Genomic DNA, 21,498 nt, shown 5'->3' with positions numbered 1-21,498 from the left:
GAATAGGATCCAGAACAATGGATGCAAACTACAAGAAAGATTAATAGCAAAGCTGGGCTGCATCTCCCATTATCCTTCACTGCTGGCTATGCTGGTTGGACATTCAGTCCAAAAAGAACTAGAGGACCACCTGTTCCTCAATCCTGATCTACAGCACTCTAAACTTCCTCTCTGCCAACCACATGCTATGGGGGTTTATCAGCTATGTTTAACCATGTGTTTAACTATATGTTAAGTACAGACACTTTAATACATTCTTCTTATGTTTAACGTGTGTGGGGAGCCTGTTGGAAGATTATTCTAATACCTCTGTTTACCTGATGCCCACACAGTCAAGGGAACTGCTGCAAGTGGACTCATAGCCATTCATTGGGGTATATGCACAAGCAAACCATGTGGTATATGCATTGTTGACATAGGTAAGTTTTTTGCAGACATCTAGTAGAACAGATGGGTGTCAGGGCAATAGATATGGAGCCTTCCCATTCCACCTGAAGGAATGCCCCAAGACAAGTACAGTGGACCCTTGTTATACGCTGGGGTTTGGTTCCAAGATCTCCCGTGTATAACAAAAACCGTGTATGCTCAAGTCCCATTGAATATAATGACATAGCAAAATGGTGTCCCTTATAAAAACTGGAAAATCAAGGTTTGATAATTGAAATTTATACTTTTTTTGAACATTTTCAAACCGTGTATGCTTGAATCCGTGTATAAAAAATCCGTGTATAAGAAGGGTCGACTGTATGTACATTCTTCAATAGAATTTTTCCCCTCCCTCATCTGATTTCTGAAATCTTGATCTTCACTACTGCAACCTCTCATCTCTTGGCACCATCTACACTTGTGTCACATGCCTCCTAATACCACTGTACATTCAGCTTTGGGGTCCTACATAAGAGGAGCTGTGTCTGATCTGGTCAAAGATCTAAATAATCCAGCATTCTGTCCACATGGGCAATTTAGTTGAGACTGCCATGGTTGCCTTGACCGACGATCTGCGTCTGAGCATCGACAGGGGTAGTGTGACCTTGTTGGTACTCCTAGACCTCTCAGCGGCTTTCGACACAATAGATCATGGCATCCTCTTGGACCGCCTGAGGGGGGTAGGTATCGGAGGCACTGCATTGCAGTGGTTCCAGTCCTTCCTCTCGGGCAGGTCCGAGAGGGTGCTAGTCGGGGACAGCTGCTCCAGTAAAAGGGAGCTCACCTGTGGGGTTCCATAGGGTGCTATACTGTCCCCGATGTTATTTAACATCTATATGAAGCCGCTGGGTGAGATTATTTGGAGTTATGGAGCTGGGTGTTATCAGTACACTGATGACCCCCAGATCTATTTCTCCGTGTCTTGTTCGTCGGCCTCGAATTCTGATGGCGTCTCTTCTCTCAATGAATGTCTTCGGGCAGTAATGGGCTGGATGAGGAAAAACAGATTGAAACTGAATGTGGACAAGACGGAGGTGCTCATGGTAGCAGCCCCGAAACCAAGAATTGGGTTGCAATCCCCAGTCCTGGATGGGTCACACTCTCCTCCAGTGACTGTGTTCGCAGTCTGGGGGTGCTCCTTGACTCGTCGCTCCTGATGACAAATCAGGTAAATGCGATAGTCAAGAGCGCCTGTTATCAGCTTCGGCTGATACGCCAACTGCGCCCTTTTCTGGAAGTAAGGGATCTCGAGACTATCGTACACGCACTGGTAACCTCACGTCTAGATTTCTGTAATGTGCTCTACATGGGGCTACCCTTGTGCTTGATTCGGAAACTGCAATTAGTGCAGAATATGGCGGCCAGAGTAGTGTCAGGAACATTGAGGAGGGACCATATTACTCCGGTATTAAAGTCCCTCCACTAGCTGTCTATTAGTTTCCGGGCCCAGTACAAGGTGTTGGTTATCACCTTTAAAGCCCTAAATGGCTTGGGTCCAAACTATCTCAGGGACCACCTCCTCCCATATAATCCTCCCTGCACACTCCGGTCCTCTGGGAGGAATTTGCTGCAGCCTCAAAGATCTAGGCTTTCAGCTACCTCCCAGAGGGCGTTTTCTGTTGTCGCCCCCAGATTGTGGAACGACCTGCCAGACGAGATCCGTCAACTGACATCTTTAGACAGCTTTAAAAAGGCTGTCAAGACGGATCTCTTCCGGCAGGCCTTCCCTGGATAGATAATCCCACCCTCAAGAACCCTCTTCTCATGAGAGTCCCTAAGGTCCTCTCTGGAAATTTGAGTGGATTGCTGCCACTGTTTGCTGTTTTGTTTGTCTGTTTTGTAATGGTGTGTAGTGTTATGTTGTTTAATTTGTTGGTTTTAATTATAATTGATTTAATAACTTTTTAAGGGGGGGAGGGAAGTTTTTGTATATATTGTATTGTATTTTATTATTGTTAGCCGCCCCAATTGACCTCAAAGGGACGGGATATAAATAAAATTTTTATTTATTTATTATTATTAGTTGTCTATGGGAAATCCATAAGAGAACATCAGCACAACAGCACCCATCTGCATGTGTTTCCCAGAAACTGGCATTCAGATGCATACTTACTGTTAAGACTTGATGAAGCATCTGTCTCAGATGATGGGGTGATGGTTAACTAACTTATACCTCACAACCTGCCCTTGTAAAGGGCTTCCTGCTCTGGAGAGCTGCTGCTCTCTAAAGCTGGAAATTATTTCATAATCCATAATAGCCCACTCGATATAGTTGAGGTAGAAGCAAACATCAAAGCACCTTTGTTGTTGCTAGCAGCAAGCTCTGAACTGGATTCTACTGACCCCTTGGCTGTCTGGGTCCTGAGAAGTAGGCTCTGTGGATGGCACACACAGCTGACTAGGAAAATGACCTGCACTGTGGCAAAGGCAGTTCTCATTTGCGCTGCCCACCTTTTACTATCTGGAGTACAGTAAGAGTTAGCTCTGCACTGCATAACCAGCTGATGTGGTGGAAGAGAGAAACAGGGCATTTGCCTATTTTTATCTGCCTTTTCACCATTTTACATGGGGTAGGACTCTGACACTCCATTGATATACCTCTGTCTTCATCCTTCCTGGGTACATGTAATGGGAGGTAATGCTCAGATGGCCAATAGATGGGGCGATTGAATCATAGAATCATAGAGTTGGAAGAGACCGCATGGGCCATCCAGTCCAACCCCCTGCCATGCAGGAAATCCAAATCAAAGCATCCCCGACAGATGGCCATCTAGCCTCTGCTTAAAGACCTCCAAGGAAGGAGACTCCACTACACTCCGAGGGAGTGTGTTCCACTGTCGAACAGCCCTTACTGTCAGGAAGTTCCTCCTAATGTTGAGGTGGAATCTCTTTGCTGAGGTGTATTGAGGGGGGCAGCTTAGCCAATTTTTTCATCTCCAGCAGCCAGGTAACACTACCACATTACCTCAAGTTTGCAGGGGAAGGTAGGACACTGGCAATACAATGGGTGGCATTCTGGTTCCACTTCAGGTGGTGACAAAGTATGGGCTGCTTCTGGTAATACTGTATACAACCTAGTAGGCATTGACAGCCTTACCCTCTTTGAATTTGTTGATTCATAATTCAAGTTGATGATCAACATCTCATTTTTCAATTCCAAACTATCATACATTTAACTATGCAGTTTGTAAAGAAATACTTTATTTTTATCTAAGTGCCTTCTACTATGTAGCTTCACTGGATAACCCCAGGTTCTAACATTATGAAGGAGTATCCCAGAAAAATCAAGCATAGCTTTAGATAATTTTTCAGTTCATCTGCCTCCATTTTTTTGAGGATTTTAGAGGTGATGGGGCCTAACTGAGAGTGACAAGGCTGGGTGCCCCCTCCCCATTCTGCAGCTAGCTGTAAAATTGGCAGGAGGCAGATAAATGTACAAATCACTGCCTTCCATTTGCTCACCTTAAGGTTTCCTTTAGTGGTAAAAGCCCTTCCACAGATGGTGCATACAAACGGCTTTTCACCCGTGTGAGTCCGCTCATGGATCTGAAGAGCACTTGCTGATGAGAAGTTCTTTCCACACGTAGTGCATATGTGTTGCTTAGCAGTACGGCGAGGGAGTGACACCAGAAGGGGAGGCACACCAGATGACAACACGGGAGGGTTAATAAAATGGCTGGTGTTAACAGGGTGATTGTTTGGCATTTCCATTTTTATAAGGGCTGGTGGTGCTCTGACAAAAGCTGTGGGGACATTGCTTCGGCCTGAAGGAAGATAAAAGGGACATTGGGTACACAGATCACACCAGATCTTACATGGGTTTTCTGTGAATTGGTAAACCCAGCTACTTCATTAAAGTCAGCTTTATCACAAAAGCTTTACACAGATGAGCAAATACAAACAAATAATGCAATCATATGCTTAGACTGGAGATAGAGGAGAGAGCTAGGATTCATCTGGAAATACAGCCTATGTGTTGTATTAGCATTTATTCTACTGGCATCTCTGGACCAGATAAGGTTTTTGGGAATTGTTTCTAGCACATGCTTTACCAGAAGGGACAGGGAAACAAAAATGTGCATACTATGAAAAGCAAAAACACCACAGTAAGTGCTATGTTAGCAAGGTCTAACGGGACTTGCAATTCAACAACATCTAAATAAAGATGGTATTACAACACTTGGTAAAATGGGCAGGACCTCTGTAGTGAGACATCTCCATAAAATGGTTTCTTTTGGACTTCCACACTGCATCAGCAGCACAGGAACATGAATGCCACATAAGCTGCAGGGGCACAAGGTTAATTTTGCCCTTATCCCCTCCAGACCTCTTCTGGCAGGAAAAGGGTTGATTTACTAATCCTGGAATCCCCCAGGAAAAGCAAAAACCTTTTAAACAGGTTACAGTCTTCTCACCCAGTGCTATCATAAAATACTAATTCTCCAGCAAAAAACAACTTTTGCTTTTTGTTTCTGTTTTTAAGTCGATTCATTTTGGGGACTATTGTTCCTAGAGCCCCCAGCATTCTGGCTGGGAACTCCAGGATTTTGTAGTATTTAAAAATGAACATTCTGAAGCTCTGGTACACAGGAGTACACATGATTTAAAATTATTATAGGTATTTTCAGCATGCCTCAGTAGTTTTTCCCCAACCTATCCCATATTTCTTCCAAGTTCAGGGTGTTATACAAAAGACAAATGATTTCAGGATGTTACACACCAAACAAATGAAGATATGATCTGCTGAGTTATCAATTCAGTTATTAGAATGCTAGGCTATGAATCGGTTTACCTATGAAGCTCACTGTTGCTATCCCCCAGTTGCTATCTTTCAGTCTAAGCTACCTCACAAGATTGCTATAAAGATAAAAGAGGAAGGAAGAGCTGCTGAATAAACTGCCTTGAGCTCCTGGGTGATAACATGACATTTTTAGAAATTTAATTTAAAAAAAAAATCTCAACATAGTGAGCTCTTAATTTCTAATATACTATAACACAATAGACATTTTATGGGGAAGAATCTCATCCTGTTCTCTTGTTTGATGATGCACCTATTTCTGTTTCACTGAATAGCTACCGTTCTGAACAGAAAGATCTCAGAAGTTGTATTTTATTCCCTATTACTACGATGATTAATGTATTATTATCATGAATTTTCCCAAAACTGGGAGTCAAGGCTGTTTATAGAAATTAAAACACATACAAATTAAATGCAAAGCTAAAATCCATGTCAAATATATATTTAAAAGGCAAGCAATAAACATAGAACAGCACACATATCATGTGGCAAACTGGTAGATGTAACCTCTGCAGGCAGGGGAGCATATACATTCATTTCATATGAATTTGATTAGTTACGTTATACATTTTGTTTCAGGTTATTTTAAATAACCTGATATGATGGGGGGGGGGGGGGGACAGAAAACAAAAAATTGCATCTCTATCACTATCCAACTTTGATGTCAGAGCCTGGAAAAGTTACTTGTGAGTATATTGCACAGAACTGTTTTTGTTTTTTTTAATGAATAAATTCAAGAATTCCTTCTACATAAATAGCTGGATCCTTCTATACAAGATAACTATAGAGCAGTCTCCAGCCTTCCATTTCTGGTCAAGATACTACAGGATATGTTGGCCTCCCCAGTTCCAGGGTTTTCTGGATGATATGGATTACTGAGATCCATTTCAATCTGGTTTTAGGCCTGGCTATGGGATGGAGACAGCTTTGGTTGTCTTGGTGAATGATCTACACAGTGAAATAGATGGGGGAGTGTTCCACTGGACTTCTCAGCAGTTTCTGATACCATCAACCATGGTATCCTTTTGGGTCACCTCTCTGGGATGGGGAGGGGGGCTTGGAGTTACTGTTATACAGTGGCTCCATTCTTTGATGGTGAGGCATTCTCAGAGAGTGGTACTGGGGGATTCCTGCTTAATTCCTTGGCCACTGGTTTATGGGATCCCTCAGGGTTCAGTTTTGTCCCCCATGATTTTTAACATCTACATAAAACTGCTGGGAAAGTTTGTCCAGAGTTTTGGAGTCTAGTGTCACCAGTATGCGGATGATATACAGCTCTATCACTCATTTCCATCTAATTCCGAGGAACCTGTTCCTATGCTAAACTGGTTCCTGGTAGCTGTAATGGACTAGGTGAGGGCAAACATATTGAAGTTTCATCCAGACAAGAAAGAGGTGATCATGGTCATTCGAAAGACAGATCAAGTAGGGATCCAGCCTATGTTAGATTAGTTATGATCCCCCTAAATGTTCACAGTTTAGAGGTACTCTTGTGTTTAGCACTGAACCTGGAGGCCCAGGTTTTTGCAGTGGCCAGGAGTTCTTTTGTATAGTTAAAGCTAGTGCACCAATATATAAAAATATAAATAGCTATTTTCCTGTATAGAATAAGGAGTTTTCTATTTTTGGAGTCAGTATACCTCTGAGCATCTGATACTAGTGTAGCCTTCCCAACCCAATACTCTTCAGATAGGTTGGATTATATTTTCTATCATTCCCACACAACACAAGTCAGGATGAAGAATTGCAGTCCAGTACACCTGGAAATCCCAGGTTACAAGGCTATACTGGGGGAAGATGTAGGATAACACTGTTGTCTTGCCTTACTTGTGCACTTCTTGAATGCATTGAGTTGCCTCCTCATGAAACAGAATGCATTTGTAATTGTGCATGACAGTTGTTTTATTCTCTTTGTATCTCAGTTGTCTAAACAAAGCATTTTGATCAGGTTGTTGATGTACTGCAAGCAGTAATAACATTGCTGCCGTATTTCCCACAACCATTTTTTAACCTATAGAGAACGGTATATAAAGAATGTATGCATTGTTTCTAAACTGGACAGTACTTTCAGCAGTACTGAGATACAGGACACTACAGAATGCTCAGGATCTAACAGAGAGGTGGAGAAATCCTTTTCTATCATGACCTGCTTTGCCTTGGTCAAAACCTGCTGGGACTCCAAGTTTAAAAAGCAGGCATGTTTTAGAGCCAACCATGGATCAAATTGCAGATGCAAACTGAGCAAAGTTAAGGGTTCCAACATCCATCCATTCAAGTATACACCATCACCAATTTGTGCATTCTTACATTAGTTTTGGAGCTGGGGGACACAGGAGGACTAAGTGACTAATCCAGAATGGGGCCTATGAGGAAGCTTGGTTTGCATCCCCAGGGGTTATGGCCTGGGTATTCTAATCCTTTGTCTTTTATAAATTACGTCATGTCCCAAGTCTGTGGAAAAGACAGAGCATAAGTGAACAGAAGGATGGAAATCTTGATCAGTTTTTAGACTGAGAAACTGGCTCACCTGGCATAGGCACTTAAGCTTTCAATCCCAAATCTCCACTCACTAATTTAAATTGGAATCTATAGTACAGTTATTTTAGTTAATACTTTTTAATTCTCTGTAATGGACTCACCATACTCTCCATTTGCAAAATGTAATCCGGGTTCCTCCTTGATAATTTTTCGTCCAACACTGCCATAGGTTAGATCCAAAGCACGATCCCTTGCCATGGAATGGGTTTCAGGACCCTGTACCTTACTTCCCACCATACCATCTTCTTGGATGTTGCAACCTGGAGACTTTGATCTGGTGCTCTCTGCCTGACTGTTGGCTGGAGACAGTGCTGGGAAGGAAGCTGATTCAGAGGCAACAGGACTACGGCTGCCATTTTGATAATCTGGATCACCAGCCACTGAGGAAGAGTCATTCGTCATGCCATCACTTTCTGCAGAACCATTATCACTGGACTTCAGGCTGCTTTGCCGCTGTAATGTCAAAGTTGAATTCACCATTTTCATTTGGTTTTCTAGCACTGAAATACTGGAAAAAACAGAGCTTGAAGGATCAGCTTGAGAACTGCAGGAGGTAAGTGGTTTGGAAGACTGGCTTGGCCCATCCTGAGACTCCAGGTCTTCTTCCACTTCCATACTTTCTACATTACTTTCTGGACAACATGGATCTCCATTTTTCTCTACTACAGCAATCTCCACATCAGTACTGTCTTGGGTATTTTCTGAGACTGGTGTATTGGGAATTTGTCCTCCCATATGCATACGGATGTGTTGCTGCAAAACCACTGCATTAGTAAACTTCTTCTGGCAAATGGGGCAGGAGTGCTGCATCTTCAGTGGGGTGTTTGCACGGTGTACCCCATAATGTGTCTTAAGATTGCCTTTGGTTGAGAAAGCTCGGCCACAGATCTTGCACTTGAATGGCCTCTCACCTGTATGAGTGCGGTAATGCATTTTCAGGGAACTCTGACAGCTGAGGACTCGGTGGCAGATTAAGCACTCATTGGGATCAGCCGTTGACTTATCAATGTTTTCCACCAACTGCTGGAGCTTTGTTGTTTCAGAACCTTGCTCACCAGCTCTACTTCCTTGGAAAACACTCACACTGCAGCTGGCTTGTGGGGAATCCCTGTTCTGCTCAATCCCTGATTCATGACCTTCACATTCCAGAGAAGATCTAGTCTGAATATCATTTAGAGGTGCACCAGTGAAAGCACCCCTGCCACCTGCTAAGTTAGAAGTGTTTTGAGGTAAGCCTAAAGAGGTAGGCAGTGCAGTAATGATAGGTTTGGCATCCACAATAAGGTTTGCTTCATCCAGTGGAACAGACATCCCATGGGGTATACCGCTACTCGTGGGTATGTTGTCTAATTCTTCAGCTACAGGATGAGGATTCATTTTGATGTCAGGAAATTTCTCTTTATGTCTCTGGAAGTGCACTTTAAGATTCCCTTTGGTTGTAAAGCGATTGCCACAAATGTTGCATTTGTAGGGCCTTTCACCAGTATGGGAACGGAGATGGATTTGCAGAGCACTGTCATTGCCAAAAACTTTGCCACAGAACTTGCACTTATGTTTAAAGAATGATTCCTCCATGGCTGGTTTGGTTTCAGACACATTAACATTTGGCACTTTCCCTTTTGCCTTCTTTGAGGGATCAGCCACTGAAGAGATGGCAGAAAGAGGGTTTTGGAAAATGGCTGAACTGGATGAATGAGGTAGCAAAGGGCTTGGGAAGCGGGACATGGAATTTGGCAGGCCTCTGCCTGCTTCGGGCTTCAAGGAGATACTGGGTGATCCCATCAATCCACTGGCCATGGAGACAGCAGCTGGAACACCAACATTTGAATGAGGTAGTTTGCCTTGCTTCAAGGATTCCAGGGATAGGCTTTGGTTCCCAGCTTTCTGTCCAATTAAAGCTACAGCAGCTGATAGTTGTTGGGACATGTGAGCACCCAAAGCTTTGAGGGGATCTGTAGCAGCAGCAGCAGCTAGTGAAGGATGTAGGACATGGGGGGCCATCATGGCAATCTGGATGCGGATTTGCTCTGTAAGCTGGAGCTGCTGGAGCTGCTGCTGCTGCAGGCACACAAGCTGCTCAAGGATCATTGGAATAGCATTAAAGCCAGCTGTCAGTGGAGGGACTGTCTCTGAGGTACACTGGTTGACTGCCACTTTAGTCCCATGAATAGTCTGCAAAGTCACATTAGTGTTTGGTACTTTGGGTTTGGGTAGATAGCTCAGCCCATGGGCTGCTGGAGCAGCTGGTGACTCTGTTTTTAGATACATCCCTCCCACTGGTTCACTTCCAACCTTTTCTTCTCTCTTTTCCACAGAAGCAGAGCAAGTCTTTGCTTGATTCTCCTTCCCACTGTCTATCTGATTGCCTGGGAAGGTTCCTGAGGAGCTTTCAGGGAGGCCTTCCAAGGACATTGTTCCCTCACCATCGTTCATGATTAGGACAGGTGGCATTTTAGTGCAATTCTTCTTATGTTGTAGAAACTCTGAGAGATCAAAGAACTCTGCACAGCACTTCTCACAAATATTGGTTTCCTCTGTCCGGCACCTTTTGGAACTCATTTCATCAGCCCTGTCACCTGGGATGTCTTGTAGATTTCCTAGAAAGGCATTGGAAAGAGAAAGATGAAATCTTAGAACCGTGTTATGACACTAACAGGAGGCTGGTAGAACAAGATCTCTGCAGAAAGAAATGGATCCATTTTTCAGATCCAGGTTCGATTTCTACAAGAAATGAGACAATTTGGATAGTAATTACTCCCAATAGCTATGCCTACAGGAGCATTATATCACAGCATATTATTTGTATGAACTGCTTTCTAGTGCCCAGTTCAAAGATAAGCAGAACTGGGAGGTCAAACTAATTTAGGCCAGTAACACAAAACTAGTCCAAAATATCAAGGGGCTCCTGGGAAAGTGACCTCCTCCCCTATGCTCCTTTGACACAAGCCTTCCACCCACCAAAGACGTTCACCAGTGGCAATGCCACAGCAAATAGCACCCAGTAGTGTGATCTATGGTGACACCTACACACCGTTATGATGTCCCCACAATGGAGCAGCACTTATGAACCTTTCATGTAGCATTGCTTATGAAGCAGATGATCACCCAAGAGACAGCAAGGTAGAGGTATGGGCCACTTGTGGCCTTCTGAATTGGCTGCTGCAGCATTCTGAATACTGTGGGCTGATATGGCTCCTAGCAATCCTCATCACTTGCTATGCTGCTAGAGCTGTTGTGGGTTGCAGTCCAACAACATGTTTGTTTGTTTATATGCCACTATTCTCTCATTGTGGGATTCAAGGCAGTTTACAAAAAGCTAAAAGAAGACAACTTACAAAAGGCTAAAATCTTGATAATAAAAAAGGTTAAAGCACATTTAAACAAATAATTACAATTACATTTTTAAAAACTAAAAAATCATTTAAAAACACAAGAATAAAAGTAAAAATAATCAGCCCCACCATGCCTTAAAAGGGCTCTTTGTAATGAATTAATCATTGAATACTGGCAAAAGGGAGAACAAAATGTTGGACAGCCAAACAGCCCATAGATGGGAATTCCACAGGCAGGGAGTGGCCACTGAGAAGGCTCTGTCCTGTGTCCTCACTAGATATATCTGTGCTGGAGCTGGGACTGAAAGCTTGCCCCTGAGAATCTTAAGACTCTAGTAAGGGCATATAGGGAGACAGAATCTTTCAAATTTGAGTTGTATAGGCTTAGATTGAAACCAATGAGAAATCAGGAGCTATTTACTAACAAAGGCCTGCCCATGTTTGGAGCTCCTTGGCAGAGGGTCTTTTCTCTGTCCCACAGAGTACATTTGGTGGGAACATAGGAAAAGGCCTCCATGATGGCTGTTCCCAAGCTTTAGAACTCACTCTAAGGAAAGTTAGACAGACATTCTCCTTATTATCATCTGCAGGCAGGTTAAGACCTTTTCAAAAAAAAAAAAAATTCAGCAGGCCTTTGAAGATTGATTGCTCAAGGACACTGGGCCAAGTAGAATTGTACCGTACTTTCTATCCATCTTTTATTTGTTCTTTTTAATAGTTACTATTTTAATTTTATGGACAGTTTAATGATATTTTTAACTTTTGTATTTGGTGTATTTTTAAACTATGGGGCCAAACAGACTGGCAATAAGAGCCGGCTTGGGGACATGGCAACTGCACATCACATGTCCTGACTCTGCCCCCAAGCCGGCCTCATGCCACCCGCCCACTTAGATGGTAGGCAGCATGGGAACGCTTCTGCGGCACAGCGACCAGACACCTCACACTGCAGGAGCAGGGAAGAGCTGTGGCAGCATTGAAAAGGGATCTCTTTCCCCAGCGCAAAAAGGAGCAGCTTTCTGCCACTATTTTTTGTGCTGGGGATAGGCCAGGTAAGGGCCGCAGTGTGTGGTTGCTGTGGCCCCAATCTACCGCACAAAGGGGCAGCATGACGGTGCCCATTTAAGGCCAGTTGTTTTCGGCCTATGTCTCTTTTAACTGTTGTAAGCCAGCTAGACTCCTAAACTAGGTAAAAAGCAGGTTGTAAATAAATAAGTAATACAACTTGATTCGTTAATAAGGCCAGTTGGTAGGACATTCCAGAAAGACAAAACAAAGCACTTCTTTGTGTTTGCATAGTTTAGCTTGTGGAATTCACTGCCACAACATGCAGTGATGGCCACTAGCCACAGCTAGATCAGAAAAATCCTTTGGAGGACAAGGCTATTAATATCATTAGTCACAATTGCTACATTGAATCTTCAGGTATCAACAGTTAACAAAAAGAGTTAACTGTTGCTTTAATTTCCTGCTTATGGGCTTCCCAGTCAGCCAGTTGGCCATTGTGAGAAACAGGGTACTGAACTGGATAGACAGGCCTCTTTATGTGGCCACAACTACTTAGAATACAGGTTTTTAAGGAAGTCTGTAGGCATTTGTTCCCCCATATATGTTTTTGATGCTCCCAATTGTTCTCCATATTTTAAAAAATTAATACAAATATTTTTCCATGCCCCCTAGGACTCATAGAAGGCAATTTATAAGGTCTCCCCTGGCTATTTTAAGCCCAGGAGAAGTATTTTTTCAACTAGAAAGTAAACTGTGGGTTCACTTCCAGTCTGGTGAGGCTTCTCCTGAGTTTAAAAGGAGGCTCCAAAGCATAGGGGCAGGAGGATCTTTTTGTGAATTTGTTTTCAACAGAAGTGAACAAAATTCTGGGGGAATGGGGTTGCCCTCTATGGTCCTGTGGGAGGCCAATGGGTTCCCCAAACTCTTAGCGGTTGCCTACTCCTTTTAAGAAAGGTCTGCACAGGGACTTCCCAGATCAAACACTGAGGGTCTACATCAGGAGAATATTTTTTGCTCCACACCTTCAATGAAACTGCTAACTGAACGAAATCCAGATGTGCAGGGGGAAGATGTTAAGTTATTTGTGTTTCCTTACATTATTTCTTTGATACTGCTATACTGCTAACTGTAACTGAAATTAGGGGTTTGTATGAAAATAGAGAGCTATGGTGGATATATTTCCTTTAGTAATTACTGTATATATTCAACTATAAGTCAAGAAATTTATGCCCCAAAATTGACCCTAAAATTTTGGGTAGACTTATATAAGGGTCAGTACATTAGTAGTGCCTAGAAAGGTCCCAAAGCAAGCAAGCCTGATGTCCCAATCTCCCTTGAACCCCAATTCCTTACCCCTCCAGTCTGTTTTGCAAGCATTTGCTTCCTGTCAGAAAAACTCCCCATTAAAATCCACTTGCTTCTCTCTCTGGTCCATTTTACAAGCCCTGGCTTCCTATCGCAAAACCTCTCCATTTAAATCTACTTGCTCCATTTTGCAAGCCTTTGCTTCCTATCAGAAAAACTCCCCATTTTGCATGTACCAAAGGTGGAGCTTTGTCAGTTATAACAGCAATGACACTTGGAAATTTAAATATCAGGAACAAAAGACATAATGAAAATGCTGGCATCTATATAAATCTTGGGAATTTCACAAAAGAAAGTGGAAATGCTTGACGGGTATCATTGAGAATAAAGATGGAATTTTTCATAAAATGAATGAAAAGTTCCAGTGCCCATAAACTGGGTGAAGCAGGTGAAGACATTGTCCCACCAACAAGCATGTAATGTCTTTATTTAGTGTCTTTTTGTTTCCAAAATTCCAGTTGTTCTGTTAATTCTTACGAATTAGCTGTGTGTACTATTGGTACCTCAGCTCTTCAGTGTGGTAAAGCCACTGCAAGAATCTTATCTAGGTGTTCTTTTTATCAATTGAATGCACACTGGACAGAGGGGGATGTGTTATTGCAGCCACAAGCTCTACTCTTTATTATGTATATTTATGGTAAGAGCTGAAAAAAGGACTGCAGAGAATGCCCAAAGATGGTTTTAAGATACCTCTATTAGGGGAATGTACATCTATTTTCTGGAGCTGAGAGAATGTGACTCACTTAAAGTCATGCAGTGGTTTCCATGGCTGAGGAGAGAATCAAACCCCAATCCCCAGAGTCCAAGTCCTACACTCAAATCGCTACACCACATTGGCTCTAGTTGGTGCTTAATAAATAATGCTTAATGACATCACCAGCAGCCATCTCCAGGTGTCAGGTTTGGGCCTAGAAAACTGGGATCATCCTGAACTGGCAACCCTAAAGAAGCTGCAGCATAATCTCATGTTGATTGCTGGGCATCAAACATTTTAATGTCTTCTTTCTGTGCATCTCTCTCTATGCATGCAATAGTGAGGTTTGTGGTTTCATGATCTTTACACTTACTAAGATGTAGTAAATGTATGACAATACCAACCTTGCTTCTGCTGATCCAACATACATTTACCTCCCTACCTCTATAATGTATACAAGAGTCACATTCAGCAACATTTTTTCCATATGTGTACCATATATACTCATGTACAAGTTGACCTCATGTATAAGTCGATGGAAGGTTTCAGGGTTAAAATCCTGGATTTTGATATGACCCATGGATAAGTCGAGGGTAAAATTTAGGGAGCTATAACGAAGTATATACCACTATTTTCCCTCCTTCTCCTTCTCTGGACCTCTCCCAACCGATTCCAGGTGCTGGAGGAGAGGTTTTAACATCGGATTGAGAAATGAAGCAAGTGGATTTAAATGGTGAGGTTTTTCCATAGAAAGCCAGGGCTTGCAAAACAGAGCAGAGAAAGAAGCAAGTGGATTTAAATGGAGAGGTTTTCCAATAGGAAGCCAGGGCTTACAAAAGCAACCAGAGAGAGAAGCAACTGGATTTAAATGGTGGTATCTACAGACTTGGAGGAGAATGTGTGGGAGGACTGAGGTCTGCAAGAGGAACCCTACTCCTCGGTGTTACACCAGTGGGGGCAATGCAGCATGGGAGAGGGACTTCTCAACTTTTGTATCCCAGTTGTGTCCTCTATCTGCTTGAATATTTGATTGGTTCCTATATTGGTTTCTTTTAGGTGCTAAGACATAGCTTTGTTATTAAAGCCCTTGGAGCTTAATTTAATTGTACATGTGCATGATCTTCAAACAGTTTAGACTTTTAAGCTGTTTCAAGTTGTTGTATTTAATATGTGATAATATTATCCCAATATATCAAACGCAACAACTATGTATTAATATAACCTCCCTCCTCCTGAGAGACAGTGTGGTGTACAGTTGTCCCTCCATATTCGCTAGGGTTAGGGGAACAAGTCCCCTGTGGAGATGGGAAAACCGCAAATAACAAAAACACTGTTTTTACCTGAGAGGACACCTCTCTAGGAATCTCTAGGTCCTCCAGTGCAACTCTGTGGTCAATGTTCATCATACACTGACCATAGAATGGCACTGGAGTAGCTACAAATGGTCTTTCAGTGCAACTTTTAGTTAAAGTTGACCACAGAGTTGCACTGGAGGACCTAGACAGTCCTAGAGAGAACACATGAATGAAATCCGTGAATAATCAAATCCGCAAATATGGAGGGATGACTGTAGTTGTTTGAGCATTGGACTACAGCTCTGGAGGGTTTGAATCCATACTCAGCCATGGAAACTCACTGGGCAAATAACACTCTTTCAGCCTCAGAGGAAGGCACAGGCATCCTCCTCACTGAAGAAACTACCCAAGAAAACATGGTAGGTTTGCCTTAGGGTCACCATAATACAGAAGCGACTTAAACGTACACAACAACAGCAGTAACAACAAATGCAACTCTCACTCTCATATTTTGAGGCATCTAGCACAATGTCTTGATGAGTGAGGGCTGCCACAGATATGCAGATGTTCTCTTATTATTACAAACACTATCTTTGTCCTGCTCTTTCTCAACGTTACTGAGGCAATATATAGAGTTCTTGCTTCTCTGTCCCATAGTATACTCACAATAACTTTTTGAGGTGTTAATTTGCAACTAGCCTAAGATCAAACAATAAGCAAAGTAGGAATCTGGATTTTCTGTGCCAAAGTCCAGTGCTCTAACCACTACACCACAATGCATCTCAGTATCCCTAGATTCCCACTCATTTCCGCAGTATATCAAACACACCCTTTTCAGCAAATTCTGCTGGGGAAAAATCCTCTTGCCCCGTCCCTCGCCCAAGTTTTACTCTCTTCCTCAGATACAGTAGCTTCAGCTTTGGCAGTTGTTGTGGTTCCAATGAAACATCTAGATGTTACACAAAACAACACCTTGAAATATGTTGGAGCCAAAAATCCACCTGCCTTTCAGTCCAAATATGATTACTTTGCAGATAACTGATTATGTTTTAAATACAAATCAACAACATATTTATAAAGATAAGCAAGCAAAGGCCAATTAAAAATAATACACTATTATAAAGCTAAAAGAGGAAACATCATTGTTAACCATCATGAACATATTGTACAGGTACATGCAGCATTTCTACACCCACGATTATTTAAAATGCAAGCACACTGTATCATTTATACCAATAAACTGTTTATGGGAAGATGAAGTGGAAAATGTCTTGCTCCACTGGAACAAGAGATTAATGTTTTTCTCCATCAAACAAGGGAGCTGTGAGCATGTTTTAATGCCAAACACAAAAATTGTTTCCCACTCAAGGATGGAAAATGTGGTTTTGAAGCATTTCTTTGAACCAGAGCAACTAAAACCTCCACAGGAATACAACCTAGGGTCTTGGCCTGATTTGCAAAATAACTTGCAAAGTCACTAGTAATTTTCTTTACTAGAATACTAACAACCAACAAGACTGCAATGGGGGAAGACTGGCAGTAGTATTAGTTCAGGCCTTACAGCCTTTATTGTCTTTTCAAACTCTTTCACCAGCAGCAAGCCAAATAGAGCCATCCTATAGTTCTGGACATTGACTGAAAATATCTGTGGGAAGGAAGAGGGAGAGGATGAAGGAAAAGGAACCTAGGACCATCCCAAATCATTTTGCTGCCTGAGATGGGTGCGATGGCACGCCTCTCCATTCTGCATAGCAAAATTAGCTGCTTCATGTTGTTTGTTGTTTTATGCCTTCAAGTAATTTCTGACTTAATGCAACTCTAAGGTGAATCTATCACAAAGTTTTCTTGGCAAGTTTCTTCAGAAGGGGTTTGCTATTGCCATCTTCTGAGGCTGAGACTCCACTACACACCTAGGAAGTGTGTTCCACTGTCGAACAGCCCTTACTGTCAGGAAATTCCTCCTAATGTTGAGGTGTAATCTCTTTTCCTGCAGCTTGCATCCATTGCTCTGGGTCCTAGTCTCTGGAGCAGCAGAAAACAAGCTTGCTCCCTCCTCAATATGACATCCCTTCAAATATTTAAACAGGGCTATCATATCACCACCTCTTAACCTTCTTTTCTCCAGGCTAAACATCCCCAGCTCCCTAAGGCATTCCTGATAGGGCATGGTTTCCAGACCTTTCACCATTTTAGTCGCCCTCCTTTGGACACGCTCCAGTTTCTTAATGTCCTTTTTGAACTGTGGCGCCCAGAACTGTACACAATATTCTAGGTGGGGCCTGACCAGAGCAGAATATAGTGGCACTATTACTTCCCTTGATCTAGACACTATACTTCTATTGATGCAGCCTAAAATCGCATTGGCCTTGTTAGCTGCCGCATCACACTGTTGACTCATGTTCAACTTGTGGTCTACTTGGACTCCTAGATCCCTTTCACATGTTGTCTCTTTAAGCCAGGTGTCCCCCATCCTATATCTGTGGATTTCATTTTTTCGCCCTAAGTGCAGTACCTTACATTTCTCCCTGTTGAAGTTCATTCTGTTAGCTGTGGCCCAGCTTTCTAGTCTATTCAGGTCATTTTGAATTTTAATCCTGTCCTCTGGAGTATTAGCTATTCCTCCTAATTTGGTGTCATCTGCAAATTTGATCAGTATTCCCCCAATTTTTTCCTCCAAGTCATTGATAAAGATGTTGAACAGTACTGGGCCCAGGACAGAGCCCTGTGGAACACCACTGGTTACTTCTCTCCAGGATGAAAAGGTGCCATTGTTGAGCACCCTTTGGGTTCGGCCGGTCAACCAATTACAAATCCACTTAACAGTTGCCTTGTCTAGCTAATTGACTGTTATGCAATGGATAACCTTAAGACCATGACACACTTTGTACAATCTCACTAAAAGGAAGAGTTATGCTACATTGTCTAACTGTGAGATCCAGCATAAATGTGTTGTGCTGGCTATTTGCCGTAAGAAAAAAATTGAATTGAAATGTGTTGCTGTATACTGATGCTATGTTAAAAGTGAATAGGATCTTCACCATCCACATTACTGCACTATACTCTTATACTGCAGCTATTCCACCTTTACTGCTCTGACTGCCTCTTGTTGTATTCTGAGGTTTGTAGTTCAGTGATGCCTTAGAACTTTCATGCTGAGAATTCTAAATAACCTTCCTTAAACTGCAAATCTCAGATCGCAAAGGAAGGCAGTCAGAGCAGTTAAAGTGGAATAGCAGCACTATAAGAGTGTAGTGCAGTAATCTAGCACAAAGTTTCCATCATCTAAGATGTTATCAATATTATAGATCCAGCTTTAGAAAATCATTTAAACACAATAGGAGATCAAAGACAAAAATATTTTTGTACTTAGTTCGTGGACACCTTGAACCCATTTCTAGGGCCCCATGGACCACCTGCCCTATTTGGATAAATCCAAAAATATTTAGGATATTTATGAGCCAAAACTAAATATATTTATCCAAAAATATGGGCATTGACTTCCTTGCTCTCATTTCCAAATTTGTATGCTTGGGACTTCAGTCTAGTCTCCTCACTGATAACAGCCAAATGACAGCAGTAAATGTACTCTGGGCAACGTAATTAAGTAACAGTGATGTTTATCACACTATGCTCTTAAAGAGCTACTATTCCAGTGTGACTCCTCTAGCAGCCTCCTGTTGCATGCTGGGATTGGCAGTTTTAAGGAGCTGAACTTCTCTGCCTCAGAATTCTAAATACCCCTCTTTAAAACTGCCAATCCCAGCATGCAACAGGAGGCAGCTAGAGGAGTCACACTGGAATAGTACCTCTTTAAGAGCTCGTCTGATAAACACCAGTGATTCACTCTCCTTCCCTCAAAGGGATCCTCAGGTTTAGGTTCCACCATGCATGTCTCTTTCTGTTTAAAATTGAACACCTGATGAGGAAAGCAAGTTTCTACTGAATTTTCATTTCAACATATAGGATATTCCTCCAGCAATCAAAAATATTTCTTGTTCAAGAGCAGTATACACGGTGGCACCTCAACTAATATATTCTTGTGAATGGCTAATCTTAAGGCACCATAAAATGTGAATGGCCAGTGAAGTAACAGTGCCCCATGTTTATTTTATTTTATATAACATAAAACTAAATCCTATTTTACTTTAAAGAATTACAGAATTCAAAGATCTTGATCAAGGGTGGCTGGCTTAAACTACTGACTTCAAAAAACCAAACACAACACCCACCCACCCCCCACCACAAACTCCTGTTTTTTAAAACTGGTTATTCATATCTGTTTTTAAGGCTGGCTATTATTATTTTCCAACTCATTTACTGGAATTACAATGACTATTTGAATTTAAACATTTTAACATTAACAGTTAATTGGCACTTGTTAATTGTTAGACTAGTATCCAGTGTCAGTTGCTTTTTAATCACTTTATTTAATAGTTCAAAAATGCCATTCAGAAACAAATCCTACAATTAAGTTCAACCAAAACATCTTGCTTTAAAAGAACATTTTTAAAGAACAATTATTATTTAAGATAGTGGTCGTAACATCTGAACTGCATTTTGCTAACCAAATTTGTGATTTAGTCCTACATTGGTGTTACCCTATACTCCTATAAAATTATAAGTAGAACTGATGCTTAACATTAACTTATTCTTATTTCAATCTCTCTCTGAGTAGTTTGTAAATTTTATTATGTAAAGTCTTTACATAATAGGAATAATAAGCAGTAAAACTGGTGTTTTATTGAAAGATGTAGATCACATGAAAACCTAATAACTTTGAATTATTAATGTTGTGTATGTGTGTCTTCATGTTATTTTTGATTTACAGCAACCTTCATGGGGTTTTCTTGGCAAACTTCTTCAGAGGGGGTTTGCCATTGTCATCTTCTTGCGGCAGAGAGATTGCGACTTGTCCAAGGTCACCCAGTGGGTTTCCATGGCCAAGCGGGGATTCAAATACTGGTCTTCAGAGTCATAGTCCAACTCTCAAGCAATGATTGAAAGCATCAAAACATAGCTGACCGAGTTTTTTTAATACAGAAAATAATGTTTTATATTATTATTATACTAAGCAGGATTCAATTTTTTAATTAAAACATTAATGCAACAAATCAATAGTTTAAAAAAACTAAACAGTGTTTTTTGCTTGTCTATAAAACAAAACAAAACACCACTTGTTCCCCCCCCCCCCAACCTTCTCTTGATATAATGCGATGAAGTGCAACCATATATCCACCTGATTCTCACATGTCAGGCCAGATCAGTGTTAACAAGTCGATGTTAATTATGATTTGGGGTGTTTGGGGCTGCATTCAAATATCCCTAAGTGGCATTATTTTATGTCATTAAGTGCTTTAAATGAGAAAATGCAATCGTCATCAGCAAACATAGAAGTTGGAATCAGCACATGAGCAGTGTTAGCCACCATGAGCAGTGTTAGAGCATGACCACGTGCAACAGGAATATTACAAAACTCAGAAGTGTAGTATTAGCCTACCTGTTCATTCAGCCTTGTATTACTTATTTTAATCAAGAACATCTCCCAGTTAACACACATAAATAAAACTTGTCTATCTGGTTAGAATAAAGCAATGTTTTCCAAACACCCCTGAATATGTATATGTATTTTACTTTCATGTACAATTTAAATAAAATATCTAAATTAATTGAGAAAAGGGCATTTTGCATAAGTGTGAAATGCTGGTAAGAGAGTAAAATGTAGGGATGAGACAGCAAACCTACATGTTTGGTACCTAAAGTGCCAGAAGCTTCAGTCAGCATGGTTGTTGGTAAGGGATTATAATAGCTGTAATAGATCTTGAGAGCCAACATCTCCCCATCTTCATGCAGATGTTCAGAAACCCTAATGTAGGCTATAGTACTGAGGAACAAGAATCTAGGCATGATTTACCACATGGTAGAAAAAAGCCAAACACAATGAAAGAGCAGCTATCAGTCAATCCATAATGTCAGATTATGAACAGGTCAGATCTAGACAGATGGTGCAGAATGTTAGGTGTCAAGAAGGTAATGCTGTAAAAG

General features: G+C 41.6%; 1 protein-coding gene across 1 annotated transcript in view; it reads right to left on the bottom strand.

The window, feature by feature from the left end:
• Positions 1-21,498, bottom strand: part of SALL4 (spalt like transcription factor 4) — a 37,274-nt gene that overhangs the window by 4,635 nt on the left and 11,141 nt on the right. The window contains exons 2-3 of the mRNA XM_042461314.1: positions 7,864-10,359; positions 3,889-4,190 (exon numbers count right to left, since the gene is read on the bottom strand). Coding sequence (XP_042317248.1) covers positions 3,889-4,190; positions 7,864-10,359 — 2,798 coding nt within the window. The remainder of the gene's footprint in view (positions 1-3,888; positions 4,191-7,863; positions 10,360-21,498) is intronic.

Source organism: Sceloporus undulatus, chromosome 4 (assembly GCF_019175285.1).
Source record: "Sceloporus undulatus isolate JIND9_A2432 ecotype Alabama chromosome 4, SceUnd_v1.1, whole genome shotgun sequence".
In the NCBI taxonomy this organism is placed as follows: domain Eukaryota; kingdom Metazoa; phylum Chordata; class Lepidosauria; order Squamata; family Phrynosomatidae; genus Sceloporus; species Sceloporus undulatus.
Note: the sequence above shows the minus strand (reverse complement) of the source record. Positions and strands in the feature narration are given on the sequence as shown.